The sequence below is a fragment of the Solanum tuberosum genome, unplaced genomic scaffold, assembly GCF_000226075.1.
Source record: "Solanum tuberosum cultivar DM 1-3 516 R44 unplaced genomic scaffold, SolTub_3.0 scf00099, whole genome shotgun sequence".
In the NCBI taxonomy this organism is placed as follows: Eukaryota; Viridiplantae; Streptophyta; class Magnoliopsida; order Solanales; family Solanaceae; genus Solanum; species Solanum tuberosum.
In genome coordinates, this window is record NW_006239023.1 from 1,251,378 (window position 1) to 1,274,474 (window position 23,097).

General features: G+C 34.4%; 6 protein-coding genes across 10 annotated transcripts in view; 3 read left to right on the forward strand and 3 right to left on the reverse strand.

Annotated features, from left to right (window-relative positions):
- Positions 1-905, reverse strand: part of LOC102600354 (putative pectate lyase 2) — a 2,583-nt gene extending 1,678 nt beyond the window's left edge. Inside the window, exon 1 of the mRNA XM_006348145.2 lies at positions 210-905. Coding sequence (XP_006348207.1) covers positions 210-905 — 696 coding nt within the window. The remainder of the gene's footprint in view (positions 1-209) is intronic.
- A 3,512-nt stretch (positions 906-4,417) lies between these two features.
- On the reverse strand, positions 4,418-4,995 carry LOC102600685 (stigma-specific STIG1-like protein 3). The gene has a single exon (XM_006348146.2). The coding sequence runs from the start codon at positions 4,952-4,954 to the stop codon at positions 4,448-4,450; it is 507 nt and encodes a 168-aa protein (XP_006348208.1). The 5' UTR covers positions 4,955-4,995; the 3' UTR covers positions 4,418-4,447.
- Positions 4,996-10,521: 5,526 nt separating this feature from the next.
- On the forward strand, positions 10,522-14,987 carry LOC102605962 (proline synthase co-transcribed bacterial homolog protein). 2 transcript variants are annotated; one of them, XM_006348084.2, is made up of 7 exons: positions 10,522-10,867; positions 11,815-11,881; positions 12,353-12,399; positions 13,050-13,137; positions 13,250-13,383; positions 13,478-13,576; positions 14,650-14,987. In XM_006348084.2, the coding sequence occupies exons 1-7, from the start codon at positions 10,544-10,546 to the stop codon at positions 14,728-14,730; spliced, it is 840 nt and encodes a 279-aa protein (XP_006348146.1). In that variant the 5' UTR covers positions 10,522-10,543; the 3' UTR covers positions 14,731-14,987. The 2 variants fall into 2 exon arrangements, with proteins under 2 accessions (XP_006348146.1, XP_015164572.1); XM_015309086.1 differs by lacking the exon at positions 13,478-13,576.
- An 831-nt stretch (positions 14,988-15,818) lies between these two features.
- On the forward strand, positions 15,819-19,419 carry LOC102606306 (pentatricopeptide repeat-containing protein At4g04370). Of its 3 annotated transcripts, none has more exons than XM_015309087.1 (3): positions 15,819-18,444; positions 18,537-18,745; positions 18,932-19,419. In XM_015309087.1, the coding sequence occupies exon 1, from the start codon at positions 15,989-15,991 to the stop codon at positions 18,248-18,250; it is 2,262 nt and encodes a 753-aa protein (XP_015164573.1). In that variant the 5' UTR covers positions 15,819-15,988; the 3' UTR covers positions 18,251-18,444; positions 18,537-18,745; positions 18,932-19,419. The 3 variants fall into 3 exon arrangements, with proteins under 3 accessions (XP_015164573.1, XP_006348147.1, XP_006348148.1); XM_006348085.2 differs by having other exon boundaries at positions 18,556-18,745; XM_006348086.2 differs by lacking the exon at positions 18,537-18,745.
- A 574-nt stretch (positions 19,420-19,993) lies between these two features.
- LOC102601038 (uncharacterized) lies at positions 19,994-21,055 on the forward strand. Its single transcript, XM_015309055.1, has 3 exons — positions 19,994-20,022; positions 20,507-20,514; positions 20,748-21,055. The coding sequence occupies exons 1-3, from the start codon at positions 19,994-19,996 to the stop codon at positions 21,053-21,055; spliced, it is 345 nt and encodes a 114-aa protein (XP_015164541.1).
- Positions 21,056-21,548: 493 nt separating this feature from the next.
- The window catches only part of LOC102578773 (uncharacterized), an 8,321-nt gene continuing 6,772 nt past the window's right edge, over positions 21,549-23,097 (reverse strand). For both annotated transcript variants that reach the window (XM_006348089.2, XM_006348088.2), the window contains 3 exons: positions 22,825-22,884; positions 22,434-22,580; positions 21,549-22,077 (listed from right to left, as the gene is read on the reverse strand). In XM_006348089.2, the coding sequence (XP_006348151.1) occupies positions 21,898-22,077; positions 22,434-22,580; positions 22,825-22,884 (387 nt within the window). In that variant the 3' untranslated portion in view covers positions 21,549-21,897. The remainder of the gene's footprint in view (positions 22,078-22,433; positions 22,581-22,824; positions 22,885-23,097) is intronic.

Genomic DNA, 23,097 nt, shown 5'->3' on the forward strand with positions numbered 1-23,097 from the left:
GGGGGGTTAAGCTCGAAATGTCACTTGATCATGAAACTTGTTTTTTTAATACTATTCTCACTCGAAAAGTCATTTTCTTAAGAAATTTATTTTCTCAAAAAAAAAAAAATGTTCTCCAAAATATTTTAATCAACCAAACATGAAAAAAAAATTTAAAAAATTTCCTCCCTATCAAACACATCCAAAGTAGAAAATTAAGGTAGACATACTTTATCATGCTGAGTGAAGTAGTTATTTGAAATGGTAACACCAGTAGAAGCATGGATAACGTCAATAAGTCCATCGGTGCAACGTGCAAGATAACAATGGTCGATCCAAACATGGGTCGATTGAAATATATCAATGCCGTCTCCGTCGGCGCCGTTACGATGGCCGGCATGCACCGGACTATCCCGGACGATACCTTTTTTCCCCGGCTTACAATCATGTATACTTATCCCATGTATAATCACATGACTAACATGTTGGATTGTTATACAAGGTCCATATGCAATTTCAACTTCTGCACCCCTTCCATCAATAGTCTTGTAACTATTGATCATAAGTTCATTCTTTAACGTTATAACCATATCCTTGTTGAAAATAATCCATAGTGGTTTAGATTGGATTGCACCATATCTTAGTGTACCCGGTTTAGGGTTAACCGGGTCGTCGGACGGATTAGTAACGACGTATATCGCACCGTTTTTCCCACCGATAGCTGCTTTGCCGTAGCCGACAGCACAATCGGCTAATGCATAGCGATTCTTGTCCCAGTTTGACTTGGCACGCCAACATGAATCGATCACGTTCATAGTTTTTTTAGTAGTAGAAGGTGCATAGTTTTTACTTGGTGCATAGTACTCGGCTTGTAAAGTTGAGATACCCAATAAAAGAAGAGTAAGTACAAGTGCTAAAGAAGCCATGATGAGTAAGGGAAATGAGATAGAGGGTAAGTACTATGGAAAATTGTTAGATATATATTAGGGTGTGACAAAGGTGGTGCCCACGATGATATAGAACATTGAGACTAATTCTTTTTGCAACATTTAGTCAGCATTTTGGCTAAGATTTAAGGGAGCATTAATAGACGTGATTGCACGAGCTTTGGATGATTGACTTTTTGAGAGATATAAGCAAATTTTATTCTTTAGTAACACTTAATATAACTGGGATTTGAGTATAGTGATATTTGACTTATATAATCAAGAATAAAGTAAAACGTTAAATTTGAAAATATGCACGGACACTGAATGTTGCTCAATCATTGTGCATTATTTTCGGGAAAGAAACAGAATTGGTTCCCTGAATAAGGTTAGGTTTCAAGGATTTGGCTCAAGAGTAGAATGATATTTGGACAATTAGTTAACATAAGATAGAAAATAGAAAAAAGTGGAGAACAGAAGATACTTGGAGACAATCTTGGCGATGCAGAAAAGCAAAACCATAGTCATGGGAGGAGCTGCTAGCATGGAAAGGGGGAAACCAATAATATTGGTTTAAATCCTACTCCTTCCGTTCATTTTTAATTGTCATGTTACGCTTTTCGAAAGTCAATTTGACTAATTTCCAAAAGTGAAATTAGATTACATTAATTCGATATTTTAAACAAAAAACTTAGATATTCAAAAACTATACCGAAAGTACTATAAATTGCAATTTTTTGCATATCAATATGATGAAAAAATGCATCGTAAAATGTTAGTCAAAGTACTTATCTTTTGACTATAAAAAAGGAAACTATGACAATTAAAAATGGACGGAGGTAGTATATATTTGTCGAGAAAGTCGATGAATATAAGCAGGTGTAATGCGGAAGCTAGCAAATCAAACCTCGAAAGACCATGAGTAATAAGACAAACGAGAAACACACCAAAAGAGACAGATTTAACGTGATTCGGTCAATCGACCTACCGCGTCCACAAAAGAGATGAGCAATCCACTATAAATATGAGAGTACAAAATATAGAGAGAAACAACCTCAACCAATTCACTCGGAATACAAGGAGGTACACAAAATTCTCCTCCATAACCGCAACTCTCAAAACCCTAGGACTACATTGTGAATGCTGATTAAGTTAGAAGGAACAAGCCTATATTTATAGAGTCCTAAAACCTTTCCTACAAGAAAATGACTACTCAAAATATTAAAACCTTTTCCTAAAAGGAAAACCTATTTATGGTAAGAAATCAGGGCAAATAAACCCCAACATATATTTGTTGAGAAAGTCGATGAATATAGGTCAAAACTTATAAACTTCAAATTCTATGTATATTTGTTGAGAAAGTCGATGGACATGAGTATATACAACCAGAGGCAAATTTAGGATTTTTCGAATATTGGTGCACCAAGAAAAATGTATTAAGTGTGAATTGATCTAAACATGGATGTACCAAATAAAAATGTATTAAGTGGGAATTGATCCTTATTCCTCAAGGTCAAAAGCTCAACATTTAACCATGTGACTTCTTATAGTATGGGTGCCAGAATATAATATCATCCAAATTTTAGAAAATATATATACATAAAATATCTAGTTTTATGAAAAGACCACGGGTTCCGATGCCCTATTTTTTGCCTCTAAATTCGCCACTATATACACCAAACTTCGGAACCTATAAACTTTAAATTTTATACATATGTTGAGAAATCAGTAATAGCTAGTGGTTTAAATATCCTATATATTTGTTGAGAAAGTCAATGGAGGTATATACAGCAAAATTAACCTCAAATCTTAAATCTGTCTATGATTATTGATTTGAAGTCTTGTTATCTTTGGAAACATGTTGAACTAATGTTCATGGCTGCATCTCAAGGGGTTAACCAATTGCCTAAGAGATCACTTTTCAAATTAATCATAGTGGCTCTATATATGAGTTTAATTTGTCCTAACTAGCTGCTACTAATTAACAAATTGGTTTCCTCCTCAATTCTATTTATTAACTATGTTAAACAAGAACATATGTTTAAGATATCCATAATATATATATATATATTGTAATTAATTTCTAGGAGTCAATTAGACACAACATATATAGAGTGGATCGGAGTTGAACTTTCGTTCTTCTTTTTGGTCCTGATCACAATTTTCTTAGGTGGCTGCGTGCTGCTGTGCGCATTGGCATGTTGAATATTAACTATATGTTGAATTTCTTTGGGTTCATTCGTATGTGTACTTTTTTACATTGTGAATATCCTTAGTGAAAAATCCTAGCTTTGATACCTATTATGACAGATTAAATACTGCAAGTTAATATTCCAAACTTAATTGATTTTCTTAGCTATGCTTAGATGCTATAAATCACAAGTCATAACTTACATCTCCCTGCTATTGGATTTCTAAATCTACTGCTGCCTAAGCCCTTCTTGTATACATTAATTTTGCCCGCGAGACAGAAAAATCTCAACGCACATGAATTAAATGAGTCACACAAAGAATATAAGTTAAAACACAATAAGTGGCTTTCCGCTCCTGTCCTGACCCAGCAGTTCCGCAACTACTATCGTGATTGTTGCCAACGGGGATCCCCATTCCAAAAGGTTACTAAGCCGGCCGTTAGGTTCAAAGTTTTATATGCAAACACACTTATTTAAATATAAAAAATAAGGTCTTAATGTCTTGTGTTATTTGATTCTTTCACATCCAAACGACCGGACCTAGTAATTGAGAGGGAGGTTTTAGAGCGCAAGTTGTTACTTTAACGTGCCCAACATATACTTGTGATGCTCTTGGACCTAGTAAATGGAGGTCGAGTTTTGAAATTAGAAACTTCTTAGTCCATTTTTAACTTAAAGATTATCCAGAGACGGTACCTTAATTTTATTTAGGAGTGGCAATTGGACGGATTGGGTTGGAGGGTCATAATGGGTTAGGGATGTTTTCGGGTTAAGACCTAACCCAATTCAAATTTGCTTAGGTCAAAATAGGTTACCTAACGAGTCAAGACTCAACCCAACCCAATTTTTACTAAGCTTAATTGGTTTACTTGGTCTTTTAAAATATTTTAGTACCTATAAAATTATCCTTTTCTTTATTATGGCTATAAGGCTATATATAACCTATCAAATTGTAAAAAAAAAAAAAATCTAAAAATATTTTGACAAGATTTCTCATAAATCAATTTACGTTACATATCAACCCAACTTTTAATGGGTTGGGTTGAAATGAGTTGAACTCATGAATGAACGGGTTATTAAACTGGTTGGGTTTGATTTCGTAACCCCTTTTTATTTAATTATGGTTCACGCTGCCTCTTGCTGTATTTCAGTAATACGTTAATATAATCTCATATGATTTCATAAATAATGTTGTCATTATGATCTTTTGGTATTGCCTTTATTTGATACACAATAAAAGGAATCACTACCTACAATCAAATTTAATTTAATTAAATAGTAATTAATTTGTAGAACCAAATAAATAATTTAATCGTCCTTATAACTTCTATTCTATGAATAGTACTCTAATTAATTTGCATAGCTGCACATTCCATAGACACAAGCATTCCCTTTCTGGCACTTGTTGCCGCAACCACCACAATGCCTCTTGTGAAACAAAGTGTTAACACACTGTCCATTACAACAAGTCTCATTATACCTGCATTTCTTCCCACAATATCCACAATTTTGCCTGTCTGCAAACACGTTTACACACTTCTTCTTGCAGCAAAATGGCCCCGGGCTACCTTTAGCACGACATATTCTAGGGTTCTTGTTACATGTACTCATACTTTTTTGTATGATTTTCGACTTGTAATAATAAGGTGATTTATGTCCTAGGAAACGACTAACCCCTCGAATAGATGATGAACTTTCATCAGTTTCATTCAAAGATACTTCAAATGATTCAACCATATGGTTATTTTTTACGGACATTTTTTCTGCTAATTTATCGACTGATGACGACGCTACTGAAAGTATAGTGAATGAGGCCATTAAAATGGCTAACAAAAAGAAAATTTTCAAGCAATCCATGGCTAATACTTGTTATATTATGAGATGAAATGAATGTAAATATTGAGAGAAATGTTTGGATGTGAATTTGAGAAGGAATGAAAGAGTATTTATAATGGAAATTAAATGAATTGTATAGAGGAACTATTTGACTCATTTTTGCTAGTGGAGTGGTCTTAGTTCAAAGCTAACTTTATAAGACGACATATGTGAAGTCAAATAGTTAACCACAATTAGGCACTTCCTTAAACAAAATGTGTTCAAAATTACCTTTTGTTTAATCATATTTTATACTAAAGCCATCCGCATTTAGTTGCCAATTTGAAACTAATCTATCCTATTTAAATAATTAAGCAAGATTTTGTTTTATTAAATTAAATCTATGTGAATGGAAGCACCAAGTGTTTCTGCAGTTTATTAGGCAACAGTTTAATTTTGACGTGTTGACTTTTATACATAACACAGGTATAGAAGCACTAAAGTACCAAAGCGTACGTACTTTTTTTTAGCGTATACATTTTTGACTTGCAATATAATAATATATACTATAATTATTAGGAGTTGACCCACTAATTGCCTGCTCCCCAAGTTAAAAATACTTGGAAAAAATCCAACTTAAATGTATTACCATTGTAAATAGGTTTTACTTCTATCCGTATATTTTAATACGACGTGACAAGTAATTTTTTGTTTATTTTTCAGGTTATTATTTCACTTAATTATCGTGAACATTTATCTTTGAAGTGATTCTAATGGTGAAAAATCTTCTTTTACTCTGTTTTTTTAAAAATAGAAAAGTTAAACTCTTCTATAATCTAGTAATGAGTTGTTCTTCGGCTGAACGTTTGGTCAATCTGCTAGTTGTTGGATGACAAGGCATGCAGAACCTTTGATTTATTTAATGTTGTTTTTTGTAGACTTCATAATCTATACTGCACAATATTATTCCCAATTCAATTTTTATACTGCACAATATTTTCACAAAAACAATTTGTAGAAATTACACATATGTAATTAGTAAATCACTTTTCAAATTCTTTTCTTTTTCTTATTTATTACGTATATTTTGATACATATTAAAACATATTTACATATCCATATGAATTAAATTGAAATTATACTTGTGCAATCAAATATGATACTAGCTGGAATTGCATTGTAATTAATTAATTATGTTATCACAAATGAATAAGTTATTATAATCACTATACTTTATTATTATTTAGATGTGTAACTACTACTATATATCCAAGTAATAACACGTCAATTTTCCAGATTGCAATTTATTTTCCTAAACTTAATTATATTCTTAATTAAGTGACGTGCTCAACATACTTGTGATGTTCTTGGACCTAGTAAAAGAAGGTGGCTAGAGTTTTAAAATTTCCTACTTGTGAAACGTAAATATACTTAGTACACTTGCACACCACGGTCCACGTATTTGCTACTTTACAAATACGTAATATTGTTGTTTTATGTATAGGCTCGGTGACAAATTAAAATTTTAGGCAACATGACCATTGAATAATTATTGCTTTCCTGCCTCGGAAAATGTCTAAGATATATATACTCCTTCTGTCCAACAATAGTTGTCCACTATTGACTTGACACAACTCTTAAAAAATAATTAATAATAGGGGTAATATTACTATTTTATCCTTTGATTTTATTAATTATAATGCTTTGAGAAATGTGGTAGATGATAATTAGTAGTATTTAATAGTAAGGGTAAAATAGACACAAACAACAAATTATCTCTTGATTTTCTAAACTGAACAAGTATATTGGACAATTATTGTTGGACGGAGGGAGTAAAAGATGTTGAAGTGTGTGAATTTTTTTTTGATGAAATGATTATGCATTTTAATACGGTATTAGAGTCAAGATGTAAATTAATTAATTTCTTTAGATGTCCAATTTAGTGATAGTATCCTACGTCGGTGTGAGATTGAGCAATGTGCTCTATATATGATTTTGAGATTTTTGGTGTTGAATCACGACCAATGTCCATTTTCTTATCGATAGATAATAATCCATGTTAATGAAACACTTCTAGTCATCAATGTATAATTAAGTGTACAATTTATGTGAAAAAAAATGGAACCGTTCTAGAGGAGAAGAATTAATGAAACAAATTAAACAACTTATAATGTGGCATATCCTTTAATTTGCTATGCAATAAATTAAAGGAATCACTGCCTAGAATCAAATACTATAATTTGAACATTAATTTCTAGAGAACCAAATAAATAATTTAATCGTCCTTTAATTTGCATAACTGCACATTCCATAGACACAAGAACTTCCTTGCTGGCACTTGTTACCGCAACCCCCACAATGCCTCTTGTGAAACAAAGTGTTAACACACTTCCCTCTACAACAAGTCTCATTATACCTGCATTTCTTCCCACATAATCCACAATTTTGTCTGTCCGCCAACACATTTACACACTTCTTCTTGCAACAAAATGGCCCCGGGCTACCTTTGGAACGACAAATTCTAGGGTTCTTGTTACATGTCACACGTTTATGTATTATTTTCGATTTTTGATAATGTGATTTATGTGATAGAAGAAAACGACTAGCCGCCCCTCGATTAATGGATGATGATGAACTTTCATCAGTTTCATTCAAAGGGACTTCAAATGATTCAACTTCATTCTCATCTTTTACGAGTATTTCTTCTTCTAATTCATCGACTGATAAGGCTATTGAAAGTATAGCCATTATAATGGCAAACAAAATGAAAATTTTCATGCAATTCATGGCTTCTTGTAAATTGGATGAAAAATATTAGAATGCAATATTGAGAGAAAATTGAAATGTTTGGATGGAAATTGGAGAAGGAATTGAAAGAGTATTTATAGAGGAAATGAAACTAGTTGACTAGTGTTTTTTCCTAGAAAATGGAGTGTTCTTTGTTCACGGCTTACCTAAGATGACATATGTGAAGTCAAATAGTTTACAAAAATTAGGCACTTCCTTGAACACAACATGTTTATTAGTACTCCCTACGTCCCATATGAGGTAGTTTGACTCAACACGGAGTTTAAGAAAGAAAGCAAAACTTTTAAAACTTGTGTGTCTAAAATGAATAATAAAAATTTGTGTGACTATAAATTATTTCATTAAGGGTAAAATAGATATTTTATAGCTAAATTGTTACTTCCTCCGTTTAAAAAAGAATGACATCCTTTTCTTTTTAGTCTGTTTAAAAAAGAATGACCTCTTTCTTTTTTTCCACAAGATTAAAGTGCAATTTTGTACTTTTGACATAACTTTAATTTAGGACCATAAAATTCAAAAGTCTTCTTTATTTTTTTAACCTCCGTGCCAAGTCAAACTATGTCATTCTTTGTGAAACGGAGGGATTACTTAATGTAGAAATATGTTATTTTTTTGGAACTACTAAAGAGGAAAGTAAGTCACATAAATTGAGACAGAAGGATTAGTATTTTATTATTATATAAATAAAAGCAAGATTTTGTTTTGTAAAATCTATGTGAATAGCCCGTTTCTGCAGTTTTATTAGGCAAGGCTTAATTTTGACATGTTGACTTTTACGTGTATAACTCCACAGGTATAGAAGCACTAGAGTGAGTTGACTCACTAGTTGCCTGCACCCAAGTTAAGAAATACTAGGGAAAACTTCAACTTAAATGTATTACCATAGTAAATAAATTTTACTTCTTTCCGTGTATTTTAATCTGATGTGACAGATTTTTTGCTTATTTTTCAGGTTAAATTCACTAATAGTGTACAATTACTTGCATTTATCTTTTAAGTGATTTTGATTGTGAAAAAAATCTTGTTTTACTTCTCTAGACTCTAGTAATGAGTTGTACTTCTTCAGCTGAACGTTTGGTCAATCTGCTAGTTGTTGAATGACAAGGCATGAACAACTTTTCTACTTTATTAAATGTTGTTTTTGTATATGAATGAAGCAACTAGTCAAATTCCGTTAACCTGAATCTGCATCTCATTTCGTTGACAAAATATAGAGTTTTTTTTTTCCTTCAATTTTTCAGTTACATATGCACTTATATATGCAGACTTTTATATACTATACACGTTCATCTTTTCCTTTCTGGCCTTGTTTGAATGAAATGCTAGTCAATTTGCTCGGCTATATTTGGTTGATACCAAAATTATCTTCCGACGGATTTTGATTGTGACATACTACCTCATTTGTTGGCGCTGAATGCGGCTATGAATCTAAATGATTCAAATATCACGCTATTGTATTAAAATTTAATTAAATGTTGAAATAAATTTTAATATCATTAAGATCTTAAATAAAGTTTTAACATCATTCAAAGTATTTTTGTGTGAATAATTTTACCACCACTCTGTTTACAATTATCATCAACCACTTCTGTCATCACAATTATCACCATTATTGTTAACTATCTCTGTCATTACAAGTATCACTGTCAACCATCACCACTGTTATTAATCAATTCTATCATCACAACTATTACTGTCAATCATAATTATTAATCTATACCACATCTATCATATCCATCATCATAATTATAACCGCTACCATTATCATCACTATTATTCACTACATCATTGCATGTAGTCGATCTGACTCCTACTACCAATTACTAGCTCCTAGCAACATCATCATTCTTCAGGTATTGCACCACCAACTACTAAAAAAACCAACTCTACCACGACTAGCAACTACCACTATCACGGTAGTCATTACATGCAATATCAATCACCTTCATCATCACAAGTCTCAACTATAAATCACCATCACTATTACTAGCCATTAGCATCAACCATATTACAATGCAAACCATCTTCACCATCATGAACATATTTAAATATTTCATTTAAAAAAATTAATTAATGATTTTTTAAATTCAAATTTCTAGTTCTTTTCTAATATTATTTTATTTGTATTGTATTTTACTATGTATATAAATAAATAAATTACAGATACTAAAAAATAAACGACCTTAATCATTCATTATTCAAATTTAGAAATAACTTCTTAGTTATTTAGATGTGCTTTTTGATTTTGACATTTGAACTATTTAATCAATTCAAGTTGTTGTAATTCATAGTTGTCTGACTAACACATATTTTAAATATATATAAACTTTTTTTAAAACAATAAATCAATTTATATTTAATTCAAGATAAAACAATTACGTAATTTATAATTTTGAACTAATTTGAATTTATAAACACCTTCGACAAACAAACCACAAAGTATTTATCCAAAACTTTTATATGGGATTTCATTTAGTGACAGCAAACAGATAGTACAAGAACACATTAAAAAAATATTTGTTTTAATTTATTTATCTCATTTTTCTTTTTAATGTATTTTCAAAAGATTTTTTTTCTAATTTGATAATTAATTAATTTTAATATCTCATTAATATAACATAAAATTAGAAGATCTAAAAATATTTTATACATTATAATTTTTATTATTTAAGATCATAATTCATAATACTTAAATTTTATTTTTTAAAATTCCTTATCTAGTCAAATTATAATAACAAATTTCTATGTAAAAAAAATAAAATACTCGTATGGTTGAACTGTATATTTCGGTGAATTGCATATTATGTCCCCAATATATTCGAAATGAACAATTTAGAAAAATCAGTGGACGAGGCGACAACAAAAGGCGAGAAAAAAGATTCATCAAGTGCAGTGCTGGAGACGGAACCGTCAGATTCAGGAATGGCTGCTGCTTCCGCCACGGATGGTGTCGCTGCGACGGCACTACGGTCGGTAATTCAGCGGATTGAACACGCGGCTGAACGATGTGGCCGCAGATCGGACCAAGTAAGGCTGGTGGCTGTAAGCAAAACTAAGCCAGTATCTCTCGTCAAACAAGTTTACGACGCCGGTCAGCGTTGCTTCGGTGAAAATTACGTCAAAGAGCTCATCGAGAAAGCTCCTCAGGTAAAGGTTCTATACTCGTGTTTGTGATTGCCGCTACATAATTTAAGCATAGAAAATATATAATTGATTGGTTTGCTGATCGAATTGTTTTGTTTTATTTGACTCTAGGACTCACTTTATTAAGGTTAAGTTCAGTCCAATACTAATACTGTAGGCAAATTTTTGGGCTTCTGTAATCTAATCCTATCTTGTAGGTTAATTTCAATTAACTGGTATCTAGTATAGGAATGTTCTGCTTCCTTTGTGTTTTGTTTTTAGCTAAGTATGGATTAAAATTAAGAGATTTTAGATCTTTTAAATAAATGCCCTTCATGTGTTTTTATGTTTTTGTTATTTGGGATACGCTATATTTATAGGAAAATGAAGCTTTTCACCAGTAGCTTAATTGATTTTCTTTTTGAATATTGCCAAGAGTGAGATTGTTTGCTTTTAGAATTATTGTTATAGCCCAACCTGCTTATGCACAGTATTGCCGCTTTGTCCAATGGACCTTACTGATTTGTCCCTCGAGTAAGTCGCAAAGATGCCTTAAGTGTGCTACCAAGTTACCTTATACTTTGTCATATATAGCGCAGGACTTTCCTGTCCTTTCCACGGTGTGAATCACCTGAGGTGTCTTCTACTTCAGAAGTTCCCTAGCTTCAAAGTTTGCCAATTCTTGACCTTTCACGGACATCATAGTTACATTCAATTGGTGTCTTGCACTAGTTCATTCTTCTGGGAATTAGCCATGTCATGTATCTATTTTTTGATTATTTTGTTTGTTTTGTGCTAGTTAGTGTGTGTGTGTGTGTGTGTGAGAGAGAGAGAGAGAGAGAGAGAGAGAGTAATTTCTTCATGGTAAGTTTTATTTTTTATGTGGGCCGTTGTAATTTTCTGTGGGGAACAATGTGACGTATTGTGTTTCAGATGAGGTGTTTATACTGCTATTGTTTGGTAAATTGCAGCTTCCAGATGATATAGAGTGGCATTTCATAGGGAATTTGCAGAGCAATAAAGTCAAGCCACTTTTAAGTATGTTCTCCTTCCTTCCTTCACTGTTCCTTTCCCATCCTTTTCCTTATGGACCAGTAAGGGGAAATGTACATTTCTATGAAAATAGTTTCAGGATGAAGCAAAATCATAAAAATCGTGATTACAGGATAATTTTGTTGGAGAAACAAGGGGAGAAGACCTTTTTTCTGGCGTCCTGGTGAAGCCCGTGGAGGGAAGGGTTGTTTCAAGAGTTGTAAACTTTATCTTGGTGAAATAACATACTTGCTTCATCAAATTTTGATTATATTAAATACCACAAATATTTTTAAAAATGCCAGATGTGGTGAAACAGACTGCCTTCACTTACATCAGTCAGACGATGGACAACAAGTTTCTATCTCCTTTCTGAGTTAGCATGCATGACATAACTGTAATGAAGAGTTTGAGCCACGTTTTTGTGCAACTGATATAAATGTATAGAGCTTATTTTTCCTCATCTTTGTTTTTCAGCTGGAGTGCCAAATCTTGCTATGGTGGAGACTGTAGATGATGAAAAGGTAACCAACACCGACTCTGCTACTAGTTTCGTAGTCCAGTAAATATCTTTAGAACATATTCTGGTTGTTGACTTTTTAATACAAATATATTTTGACTATACAAAATACATATGCCCAAATTATGATTACACTCTAACTTTTGTTTTGATTTCAAAAATCATTGTATCCATCTCGAATTTCTTGATCGATTTTGGTCAAAGTATCTAAAATCGTTTGACCATATCTGGTACAGATCTCACACCTACATCCACATCGTGTACCGAAAGTGAAGAGTGCAAGAAGGAAATAAATCCGGTTTAGTTAGAAAAAGAAAAAAATGGGTTATTAAGTGAATTTAATAAGAAGCCTTTGTATTTTATGCACATATTTAATTTATTCGGAGCTATTGGAGTGGGATCGACATTTGGGGGAATATGAGTTGAAGCACTAACAACTAACAAGAATATTTATAGTAGAATATCCAATATTGTGAGTATAGACTTCCTTTTACAGACATAGTTTATAGAGTATTTGTTTTCTTTTTGCGAATGGTTACTGTATATTCATCAGCATTAAGGAAATTTTGGACACCATATTTACAGTTCAAAGAATTAGCAAAAACCCTGTCCATCTTGCAAAGATTCTTATATTTTGTTTAATACATTCTGTAGATTGCAAATCAGCTTGACCGTGTGGCTGGGAACATTGGAAGAAAGCCATTGAAAGTTTTTATCCAAGTTAATACAAGTGGGGAAGAATGTGGGTAACTGGAGTATGTCTCTGATTTATTAAGAGTCATTTGGTCTATTTTTGTGAACGTTGCCATATTCATGAAGGAAAAATTAACCATGATTTGATTCCATAATTGCAGCTAAATCTGGTGTTGAACCAGATGGGTGTCTGGAACTCGTGAAACATGTTACTTCAAACTGCCCTAATCTTGAATTCTGTGGCCTGATGACTATTGGAATGCCAGATTATACGTCGACTCCTGAGAACTTTAAGGTTTTGGTTTTATCTTTGCTGTTTCTTCTTGGCCTGGTTGCTATTGTTATATCCTCAACTCAAGTATCCTGCTATTTGTCATGCTTGGTTTCAGACTTTAGCAAGATGTAGAAGTGAGGTTTGCGAGGCACTTGGAATATCTGAAGATCAATGTGATCTGTCAATGGGAATGTCAGGCGACTTTGAACTTGCTGTGAGTGACCTGACTTGTCACTAAGCACATTAAACCATTAGTAAGCTTGGAAGGAACTTGAATAACATGAGTTCTCTCGGGAGTATGTGGTAGTCTGACTGCACCACGTATACAATCACTTTTTAAAAATTAAACCAAGTATTATTAACTAGACATCTGACTCAGTTTTCATTACTGGTCTCTGTTATTAGAATGGTCTTGAGTCTGATCATAATGCCTAATTGCTGGACAATAAACTTGCCCAGCTCCCGGCCACATCCTTGGGATTACGACACTTATGTAGACTAGGATTGTAGTTTCGCCCCTTAACAGTTTGTTACAATTCAAGGGTTAATCTGTTTTTATCTTTTGATAAGGTAAAGTCATGTGACCGGGTTTGAACCTTGGAATCAACTAGTGATACTTATGTTAGGGTAGGCTGTCTATATCATACCTCCTAGGGGTGTGGATCTTCCCTGGACCCTGTGTGAATGCCAGCTGCTTTGTGCATGCGGCTTCCCTTTATATTTGCGCTATTCTCTATCAGTTTCCCATGCATACTTGTTTTCTGTGGCAGATATTATGTATCTGTAGAGTTGATGGTTGTTAAAAGTAGAATTCATTTGAATGTTACCAGTTTCAAAAAAAAAAAAAAAAAAAGTAGAATTCATTTGACGCTCTCAAAAGAGAAGAAAAATTGAGTATCACAAAAGTAGAATTTTATTTGATTAGTTGTTGATTCTTTTGTGTTTGAATATGTTAGAAGTTCATCATGATAATTGCTTAGGGAGATCTTATCAGTGATATACCGTTCCAACCTCCAATCTGATGACTCGTGCTGCAGTCACCAATCAACCTATGCTTGTAGCCTATGACCCCCTTAATTATGTAAGATATTTTCTTTTAATGAGTAGTCTAGGCTATTGTATCAGGTAAGCATATTTATCCTCGTGTCCTGCTATATCGAATAAACGAAACCAGCACACACATGCTAACTAGCCAGCATTGGTATTGAATTCTACATATGCTCCGTTTGACCTCATGTTCTGCTATGTTTGAGCGCAACATACTTATAATGCTGTCTATTGCTACAGGTTGAGATGGGCAGTACAAATGTTCGAGTTGGATCTACTATATTTGGTGCAAGGGAATATCCAACAAAGCAGTCGAACTAGGTTGATGAACCCATTTTAGTGAGAGAGCATGAGCCAAACTTTTTCCCATTCATGATATGCGCAGCTTCTTGTTTGTACAATGCGACTATGGTCCTCATTGACTATGTCTCCTATAGCATCCGTTTGTATTCTATTTATTATTACTGTTGAGCATAGTCTTGAGCTGCAATAGAAATGTTCTGAATAATGTCATGAGATTAGATATACTCTCGTCTAGATGTACTAATTGATGATATATCTCTAGAATACTTTTCTCATGGCGTGGTCGGCTGGTCCTTTGATCTTCTTGTTGAAAAAACGACTAAACTATGTAGGGCAGCTAACAGTCATATCTTGTGCAAATTTGACGTGATAGAACAGGAGAAAACAAAGATATTTTAGTTATGTATTAGTGAAGTCATAAAATTATTATTTTTTGGGAAAATTGTATATAATAGCAAACTATTAATTCAAATTAAATGCTATAAATATAGTTTGATTTAATTGTACCTCATAGCAAACTGTTGCTATTTCACTCTCTCCTGATGAATTTCACTCGCCACTCTCGTTCTCTCCCTCGCCTCTCTCGTTTTTTATACAAACGCAAGTGTATAAAGTGCGTTTGTGTTTGTATAAAGCGAGAGAAAATTGTATATATACATATATTTTCGTTCCCCTCTCTCCCCTCTCCCAGATCTCGCTCACCAGTCTCCCAGATCTCGCTCTCTCACTCGCCTCTCTCACTCTATACAAAAAACGCAAATTGTATAAAATGCGTTTGTGTTTGTATAAAGCGAGAGAAAATTGTATATATACATATATTTTTGTTCCCCTCTCCCAGATCTCGCTCGCCTCTCTCCCAGATGTCGCTCGCTCACTCGCCTCTCTCACTTTATACAATTGATCTTTTTGTATATGTATACCAAAGCAGATTATACAATTGTTTTCTTTTGTATATGTATAGCAAAATATACATATTTATATTTGTTATGGAACGCAATTATGCAAACTTTGCTATAGCATACAAATATGAATTTTGTGTTTGCTATGTGAAAGTTGCTCTTATTTTTTCTATCAAGGTCACTGTACGTAATCGTAAAGTCATATTTTATCTCTAATGGCGCTTCATGTATTATTTAGTCATAAACTATAGCTCATTGTAACTTCTAAGAGAGGGATCAGTACCAATATGAAAATTGGCGCCTTGTGGTGTACCTTCCATAAATTTTTAACAAAAAGTTCAGCGCAGAAAAAACCTGGAAGAATGTGACCATGAATTATGCATAAGCTCAAACTCAACATCCTCTTCCACCCTTTAAAACAGCCGCCATTTCGCCACTCCGCCGCTGCTGCCGCCGCCACCAAGTCCTTCAACGCCACCCTCCACCGCCTTTCCTCAGAAGGTTTCCACCATCATGCTTTACTCACATACAACTCCATGCTCAAGTCCTCTGTACCTCCTGACCCTTTCACTTTCCCTACTCTCCTCAAAGCCTGCATTTCTCTTAACCTCCTCCGGCACGGTCTTTTGCTACACCAACACGTGGTCGTTAATGGATTTTCTTCTGATTCTTATATTGGGTCATCCTTAATCAGTTTTTATTCCTCTTTTGGGCTTACAGAGCATGCACAGAAAGTGTTTGATACAATGCCTGAGAGGAACATTGTCCCGTGGACGACTGTTATTGGGTGTTATACACGAACTGGTGATTTTGAGCATGCTTTTTACCTGTACAATTCTATGCTACAAGAAGGAATAAAGCCGACTTCTGTTACCTTGTTGACTCTGCTTTCTGGAGTATCAGAGAGCATTCATGTGGAGTGTTTGCATACTTGTATAGTAAAATATGGTTTTATGGGTCACATTGCTTTGTTGAATTCTATGTTGAATGTGTACGGTAAATGTGGAAGAATTGAGTATGCTAGGAAGTTATTTGAGTGGATGGACGAAAAAGATATTGTTTCTTGGAATTCTTTGGTTTCAGGGTGTGCTTTAGTGGGGAACACAGAAGAATTATTGACGCTTATGTACAGGATGAGGTCAGAAAATTCATGGCCTGATCATCAAACATATGGGGCGTTGGTTTCCGCAATTGCAAAAGATGGTAGTGCTGAATTTGGAAAAGTGGTGCATGGACAGATAGTTGCTGCTGGATTTGAATTAGATGTGCATCTTCAGACATCACTTATGTTTATGTATTTAAAATGTAGGAACATGGATTATACGTTTAAGATTTTTGAGCGAGCAAAAGATAAAGATGTAGTTTTGTGGACAACTATTATCTCAGGACTTGTTCAGAATGAACGTGCAGATAGAGCACTTGAAGTGTTTCAAAGCATGTTGTGTAGTAGAATTGAACCTTCTACAACTACCATAGCAAGTGCACTTGCAGCTTGTGCTAAATTAGGTTCATTGAAAGTAGGAACTTCTATACATGGCTATATGTTGAGGCAAAGAATGGCCATTGACACTCCTGCCCAAAATTCTCTTATCACTATGTATTCAAAATGTGGCTATTTGAAGCAAGCTCTTATTGTTTTTCATATGATAAAAAACAGAGATGTGGTCTCCTGGAATGCAATTGTTGCAGGGAATGCCCAGAATGGGCATTTATCAATGGCCTTGCATTTGTTTAATGAAATGAGGATAGCCCATCAAAGACCTGATTCAGTAACAGTGGTTTGCCTTCTTCAAATTTGTGCCTCAATTGGAGCATATCAGCAAGGGAAGTGGATCCACAATCTTGTTGTAAGGAGCTATCTTGAACCTTGCGTTAAGATAGGTACAGCTTTGGTTGATATGTACTGCAAATGTGGTGACTTAGACAGTGCGAAGAAGTGTTTTGACAGGGTCATAGAACGTGATCTCATTTTATGGAGCACAATTATTTCTGGATATGGCAGTCATGGCAAAGGGGAGACTGCCCTGGCGTTGTATATGGAGCTTGTGCAAAGTGGTCTTACACCAAACAGTATTATTTTCTTATCTGTTCTTTATGCATGTAGTCATAATGGACTTGTGGACCATGGTTTGAACTTGTTTGATACTATGGCAAGGGATTTTAAGATTGAACCTGAACTCGAACATTGTGCATGTATAGTTGACCTACTTTGTCGAGCCGGTAGGGTGAAAGATGCATACAACTTCTATAAAATGAAATTTCCAGAACCAATGGCCAATGCTTTGGGTATAATTCTTGATGCTTGCAAAACAAAAGCCCTGGAAGAACTTAGGGATGTCATTGCCAAAGAAATCTCAGAGTTAGATCATGAGGACGCTGGAAGGTATGTGCAATTGGCTCATAGTTATGCTTCAATGGCCCAGTGGGAGGGCGTTGGTAAGACCTGGGTCCAGATGAGAGAACTTGGGCTCAAAAAGCTTCCTGGTTGGAGTTTTATTGACTTACATGGAGTAATAACAACTTTTTTTATGGGCCAAACCTCTCATCCTCAGCAGGAAGATATAATGTTGGTTGTGAAGAATTTGAGTGAGGAGATTAGTGAAAGGGTAATCATGTCTAACACAGAGGATATATCATAAGCGCTTATGAACAACATCTTCTTCGTGGTGTTTTTTCCATTGGGGATACTCGACGGTAAATGTCAATTTGTTCAGTATGTCACTATGGTACTAGATATTGAACAAGGAAATATCAGTTTAATCTGACCGCAAGCAAGGATTCCAGGAAGTGTTACAACTACTAACTGCCAATCCACCGATGGTGAAGGGGGAAGGTACTATTCTAGTCTGCATAAGAGTCATAATCCCTTCACTATCTTCTTCACCTCAAGTGTTAATCTGATTTATCTTTATCTTTTGATATTAGCTCCATTGTTTATTGTCAGTGAAATTCATTGTCAGAATTGCCTAGGGAGATGTTGTCAGTGATATTCAATTCCAACTTTCCTCCTGCCTCCAATCCACTGACTCTTCCTGCAGTCACTCGTCATTCTATGCTTGTCGCCTATGACCTCCTTAAGGAATCTAAGACTTATTTTCTATCAAGAAGCAGTTGGTCTAACACTACTATATTAGGTAAGCACATTTCGTCCATTGTATCCTGCTATATGCTTACCAATCACACTTGAAGAGAAGAAAACCTGCTCTCAGTCTGCTAATTAGCCAGCATTGTTGTTGCTATACATATGCTCCATTCCAACCTCATGTTCTAAGCTATGTTTCAGTACAACATATTGATTATCGTATACTTCACTGCTACAGGTTGAGATGGGCAGTTCAAATGATTGAATTGGATCTACTGTTTGGGGCAAGGGGGTTTCCAAAGAAGCAACCGAACTAGGTTGATGCACCTATTTTAGTGAAAGAACCATTGTACCTTGAATTCTTGCAGCTCTGATTGTGGAAGCTGGAGCATTTACACATTACCTCAGTTCATGCGTTTAAACATTGTGGCAGATTGTCAAACATTTACTACTCTCGGTTTCGGCGTCTAAATGAAAAAAAACTGACAAGTATATTGTTCAACCCTCTTTATTTATACCACGCGACTTCAACCTCACTGGCTATGTTGGTTATACATCTGTTGTTTTATATTCATTACTACTGCTGGGCATAGTATTAGCTCTGATCTAGATGTTTTTAATAATGCACAAACATCTCGTGTGAATCGTCCAAGAAAAAAAGGACTAGTGTGGATTCTACGTGGGTATTCCATTCAATTGATATTATAGTCTATTCACTTTCTTTTTTTTTGAGATTGTTGATGTTTCCACTTCCAATTATGGCTACAGTTAACATTATTCTATGATCAATACAGACAATTGGAAAACGATGAAGTATTTCTATTTAATTGAGTTTATTTCCTTGCACTTTTAATTCCAATCCTGGAGTACATCACGAGTGAATACGAGTAATAGGAAGTAGGAAATGATTGCAATGTTAATTATACGTCTACCACTTTCATCTACATATGATTACCCCTTTCAAAATCCCTAAAATAATATAAAGTAAGCATTCCAATAACAACCGATAACAAACAAATGATTAAAAAGATGTTACATAATTATATCATAATAATTATTTGAATTACGTATTACTATATAGTACTATTATCTAAAAAGAAGTAATTTAGATTTTTTGGGACCTAAAGCAAAAAAGAGCTGATTATTGGTTATGTAGATCCTGAAAAACCTCTCAAGACATATTAAACATGGTAAACACAGCACAAAGATCCTGAAAAACCTCTTTAACATATTAGACAAACATAACAGTTGAAGAAAGAGAAAAAATATCCAAACACAGAGAGAGTAAAAATGAATAAACATGGAAGAAGCAGATGGAGTGGAAAGCAGGTGATGTTTGGGGTGTTAATTATGGGGTTGTGCATTACTGCTTATCATGTAGTTGGTCCACCCCTCTATTGGCATTTCTCTCAATCTATTTCTTCATCTACCCATTATTCTTGTCCTTCTTGTCCTTGTGATTGCTCTAATGATCAACAAATTCACTCTTCTTTTCCACAAGGTATTGTATATACATAACACAATACCCCTCCAATTCTTAATTGTTTACTAGTTCACATGCATGTGTCTAATATGTAGTATGTATGCTTATGACATAATGCGTGCATTCTAAACTTGCTAACTTTAAATTTTAGATCTTGAGATTTAGCTAAAATGGAATGTTTATAGTAAACCACATGTATTTTGAATCCACTGACTCTAAATTTTGAATCCACCTCTATGTCACGCAAATGAAACAATTCATAGCTACACTCTTGATATTAGATGTTTTCAATAGAGTGTTTGACATGGTTCACCTCTTTTTTCTTACCAGGTTTGAATGTGAGTACTTTTACAGGTTAGTTTTCTCACCCTTTTGCTAGTCTTTTTTTTTTTGGTTAAATAGAATAAGCATAAAATATTCAGTAGAGTAGTTACAAGGCACACTGTTCCTAATAACAAAGGAGTTCCCAAACAAAATATTACAAGTACCTATTATTTGCTACAAGCTAGTTATTATTATCACCACTTTTCTTGAATGTTAAGTCTCTGTTTTTTCCTCTATTGTTTCATAGATTGCATGGAACATGATCTGGGGGTGAGTGAGGAGGAGGAGAGAAACTTCACAGCTCTTTTGACAGAGGAATTAAAGCAAATGGAAGGTGAAACAGTGGAAAACCAGAGAAGAGCAGACATGCAACTGCTTGAGGCAAAAAAGATGGTGTCCCAATATCAAAAGGAGGCAGACAAATGTACATCAGGTATGGGAACTTGTGAAGAAGCTAGAGAGAAGGCTGAAATTGCTTTAGAAGCACAGAGACAAATCACTTCTATGTGGGAGCTCAGAGCGCGCCATCAAGGATGGAAACAGGAACTTGTTTGAGTCTAGAAAGTGTTCTAGACAAGTTCTTAGTGAAACAAGTAAACTGGATAGAAATATTTGTATTCAGCTAGTATGGACATTTCCCTAATCTTGCTAACAATACAAGTCATTTTCTCAAGGCCAGAAACAATCTGATATCATTATAGATAGCCAAGAAATTGAAACATGTCGTTCGATTTATAGTCTATTAGTTAGGATTCACTTCAGGAAATATGTCTCTTCAAAATATACGTTGCTCTGCAGCACAAAGGGGTTGAAACGTGACTGTAATAACATTAAATAAGACCCTTCTCTCAAACCAGAGCTTTAGCAAACAGTCATATAGTTATCTACCTGTACTGGCAAAAAATAGAAAGCCTTCAGTAATCATGCCTAAATTTTAAATCAGGCCTGAGTGATGAGATTGTCCCTTCTTGCTTGGAGCACTAAAATCTAACCAATGAGAACAGTTCTCTCGGTTGAAAATTGACAAAGGGAAAAGAACACAAGATAGTGGAAGCTGGAAATAAAGGTATTTCCTGTCTCAAATCATACACCACAAATCAACAATCCTTGTTTTTCCAAATTCGAAATATAATGCACTATGTACCGAAAAAAGGAGGAAAAAAAAAATAGAATTCCTAGCATTTCAAGACAGATAACCATACAGTGTTATGTGATTTTTAAAAATATCTACAGTACTGTGTTACATGAACCATACTTAGATCAGCTTCCGTATGTATATTTCCTAAATCAGTAAGCTAGAGGTGTTGTGACACACTCAAGTTGTAATTCTATCAATGGCAACTTATCCTCTCATCGAAGTATATGACAAATAAAAACTAATAAGAGACTGATTAATATCATGGTGTCAAATTCATTATAGAGGAGGCGTCGAATGGAGAAACTATTCCTTCACTCAAGAGGCGCATTGCAGCCCCTCGTGAGAATTTCCTTGCAATCAGAAAACAGGGGGCCAGCGTAGAATTATTCCGACACCACTCTGTCCTGTACTCGCTTTCATAGTAAACATTGCGGATATCCTGTAAAATTGTAAGGGTGGCAAGTTACAAAGCAATCAGTTCAGTAGGCAATATACCAAACAGAAGAGTTGAAGACACAAACAACTAGGGAAGTCGAATAAATAACCAACAAAAGATTTTAAGAAAGAAAACAACTACGGAAGTCAGGGAAAGAAAACCAAAAAAAGGAATGAAGAACCAAAAGGCAAAGCCGGCAAAAGAAAACCAACGGGGAAGTCAACAAGGAAAACCAAAAAGCGAAGTCAAAGAAAGATTAGTTGAAACTATGCCAACATGAAACTGTAACCAGATATGAACATAGCATCAAATGCCCAAAGCTAGAGATGACAAATTATTAGACACATCCAAATACACACCTTTATTCTCTTGATCTGTACAGGCCCAGCATCTGCATAGCTAAATGTTATGGGATGCCAACCCTTTTTCTCCATATTTGTCACAGATTCATTCCACTCTGTATAGGTTATCGTTCTACGTTCAAGTTCTCCTTCAAACCCATGTATCTGTAAACCAATTAAAATCTAGAACCTTAGTCCCGAAGAATAATTCTCAAAAGCAGTTCACACAGAAAAATCCTTGATATATCAATAAACATGAGTACTTTGTGTATTGTGAGTCCTGAGGACACACTATAAAACTAAAGATGAAAATAACCTAGGTAAATAAGTCTGGTAAGTTCAGAGTCCTGAGAACACACAAGAAGCCTAAAATTGAAAGTAGCCGGGGAAGAATATGCCTGATACTTACCGCCAACAATGTCTGCACATAGTGTTCATCTGGAATGCAGTTGTGCTGCTTTTGAAGTTTCTGCAAGGTTTATTTCAAGGTTAGAAGAAACAAGTATCAACTGAAAAGTGAATGCCTCCGGAAACAAAAAAGGTGCACTAGTATGAGTTAACAAAAATATAATGAGTAGAGGAGAAGTTATGTCTGTATAAGTTTTCTTTTATTTATTTTATATATATATATATATATTATTTTTTTTTATTTTTACTTTTATTTTTTTTGGGGGGGGGGGGG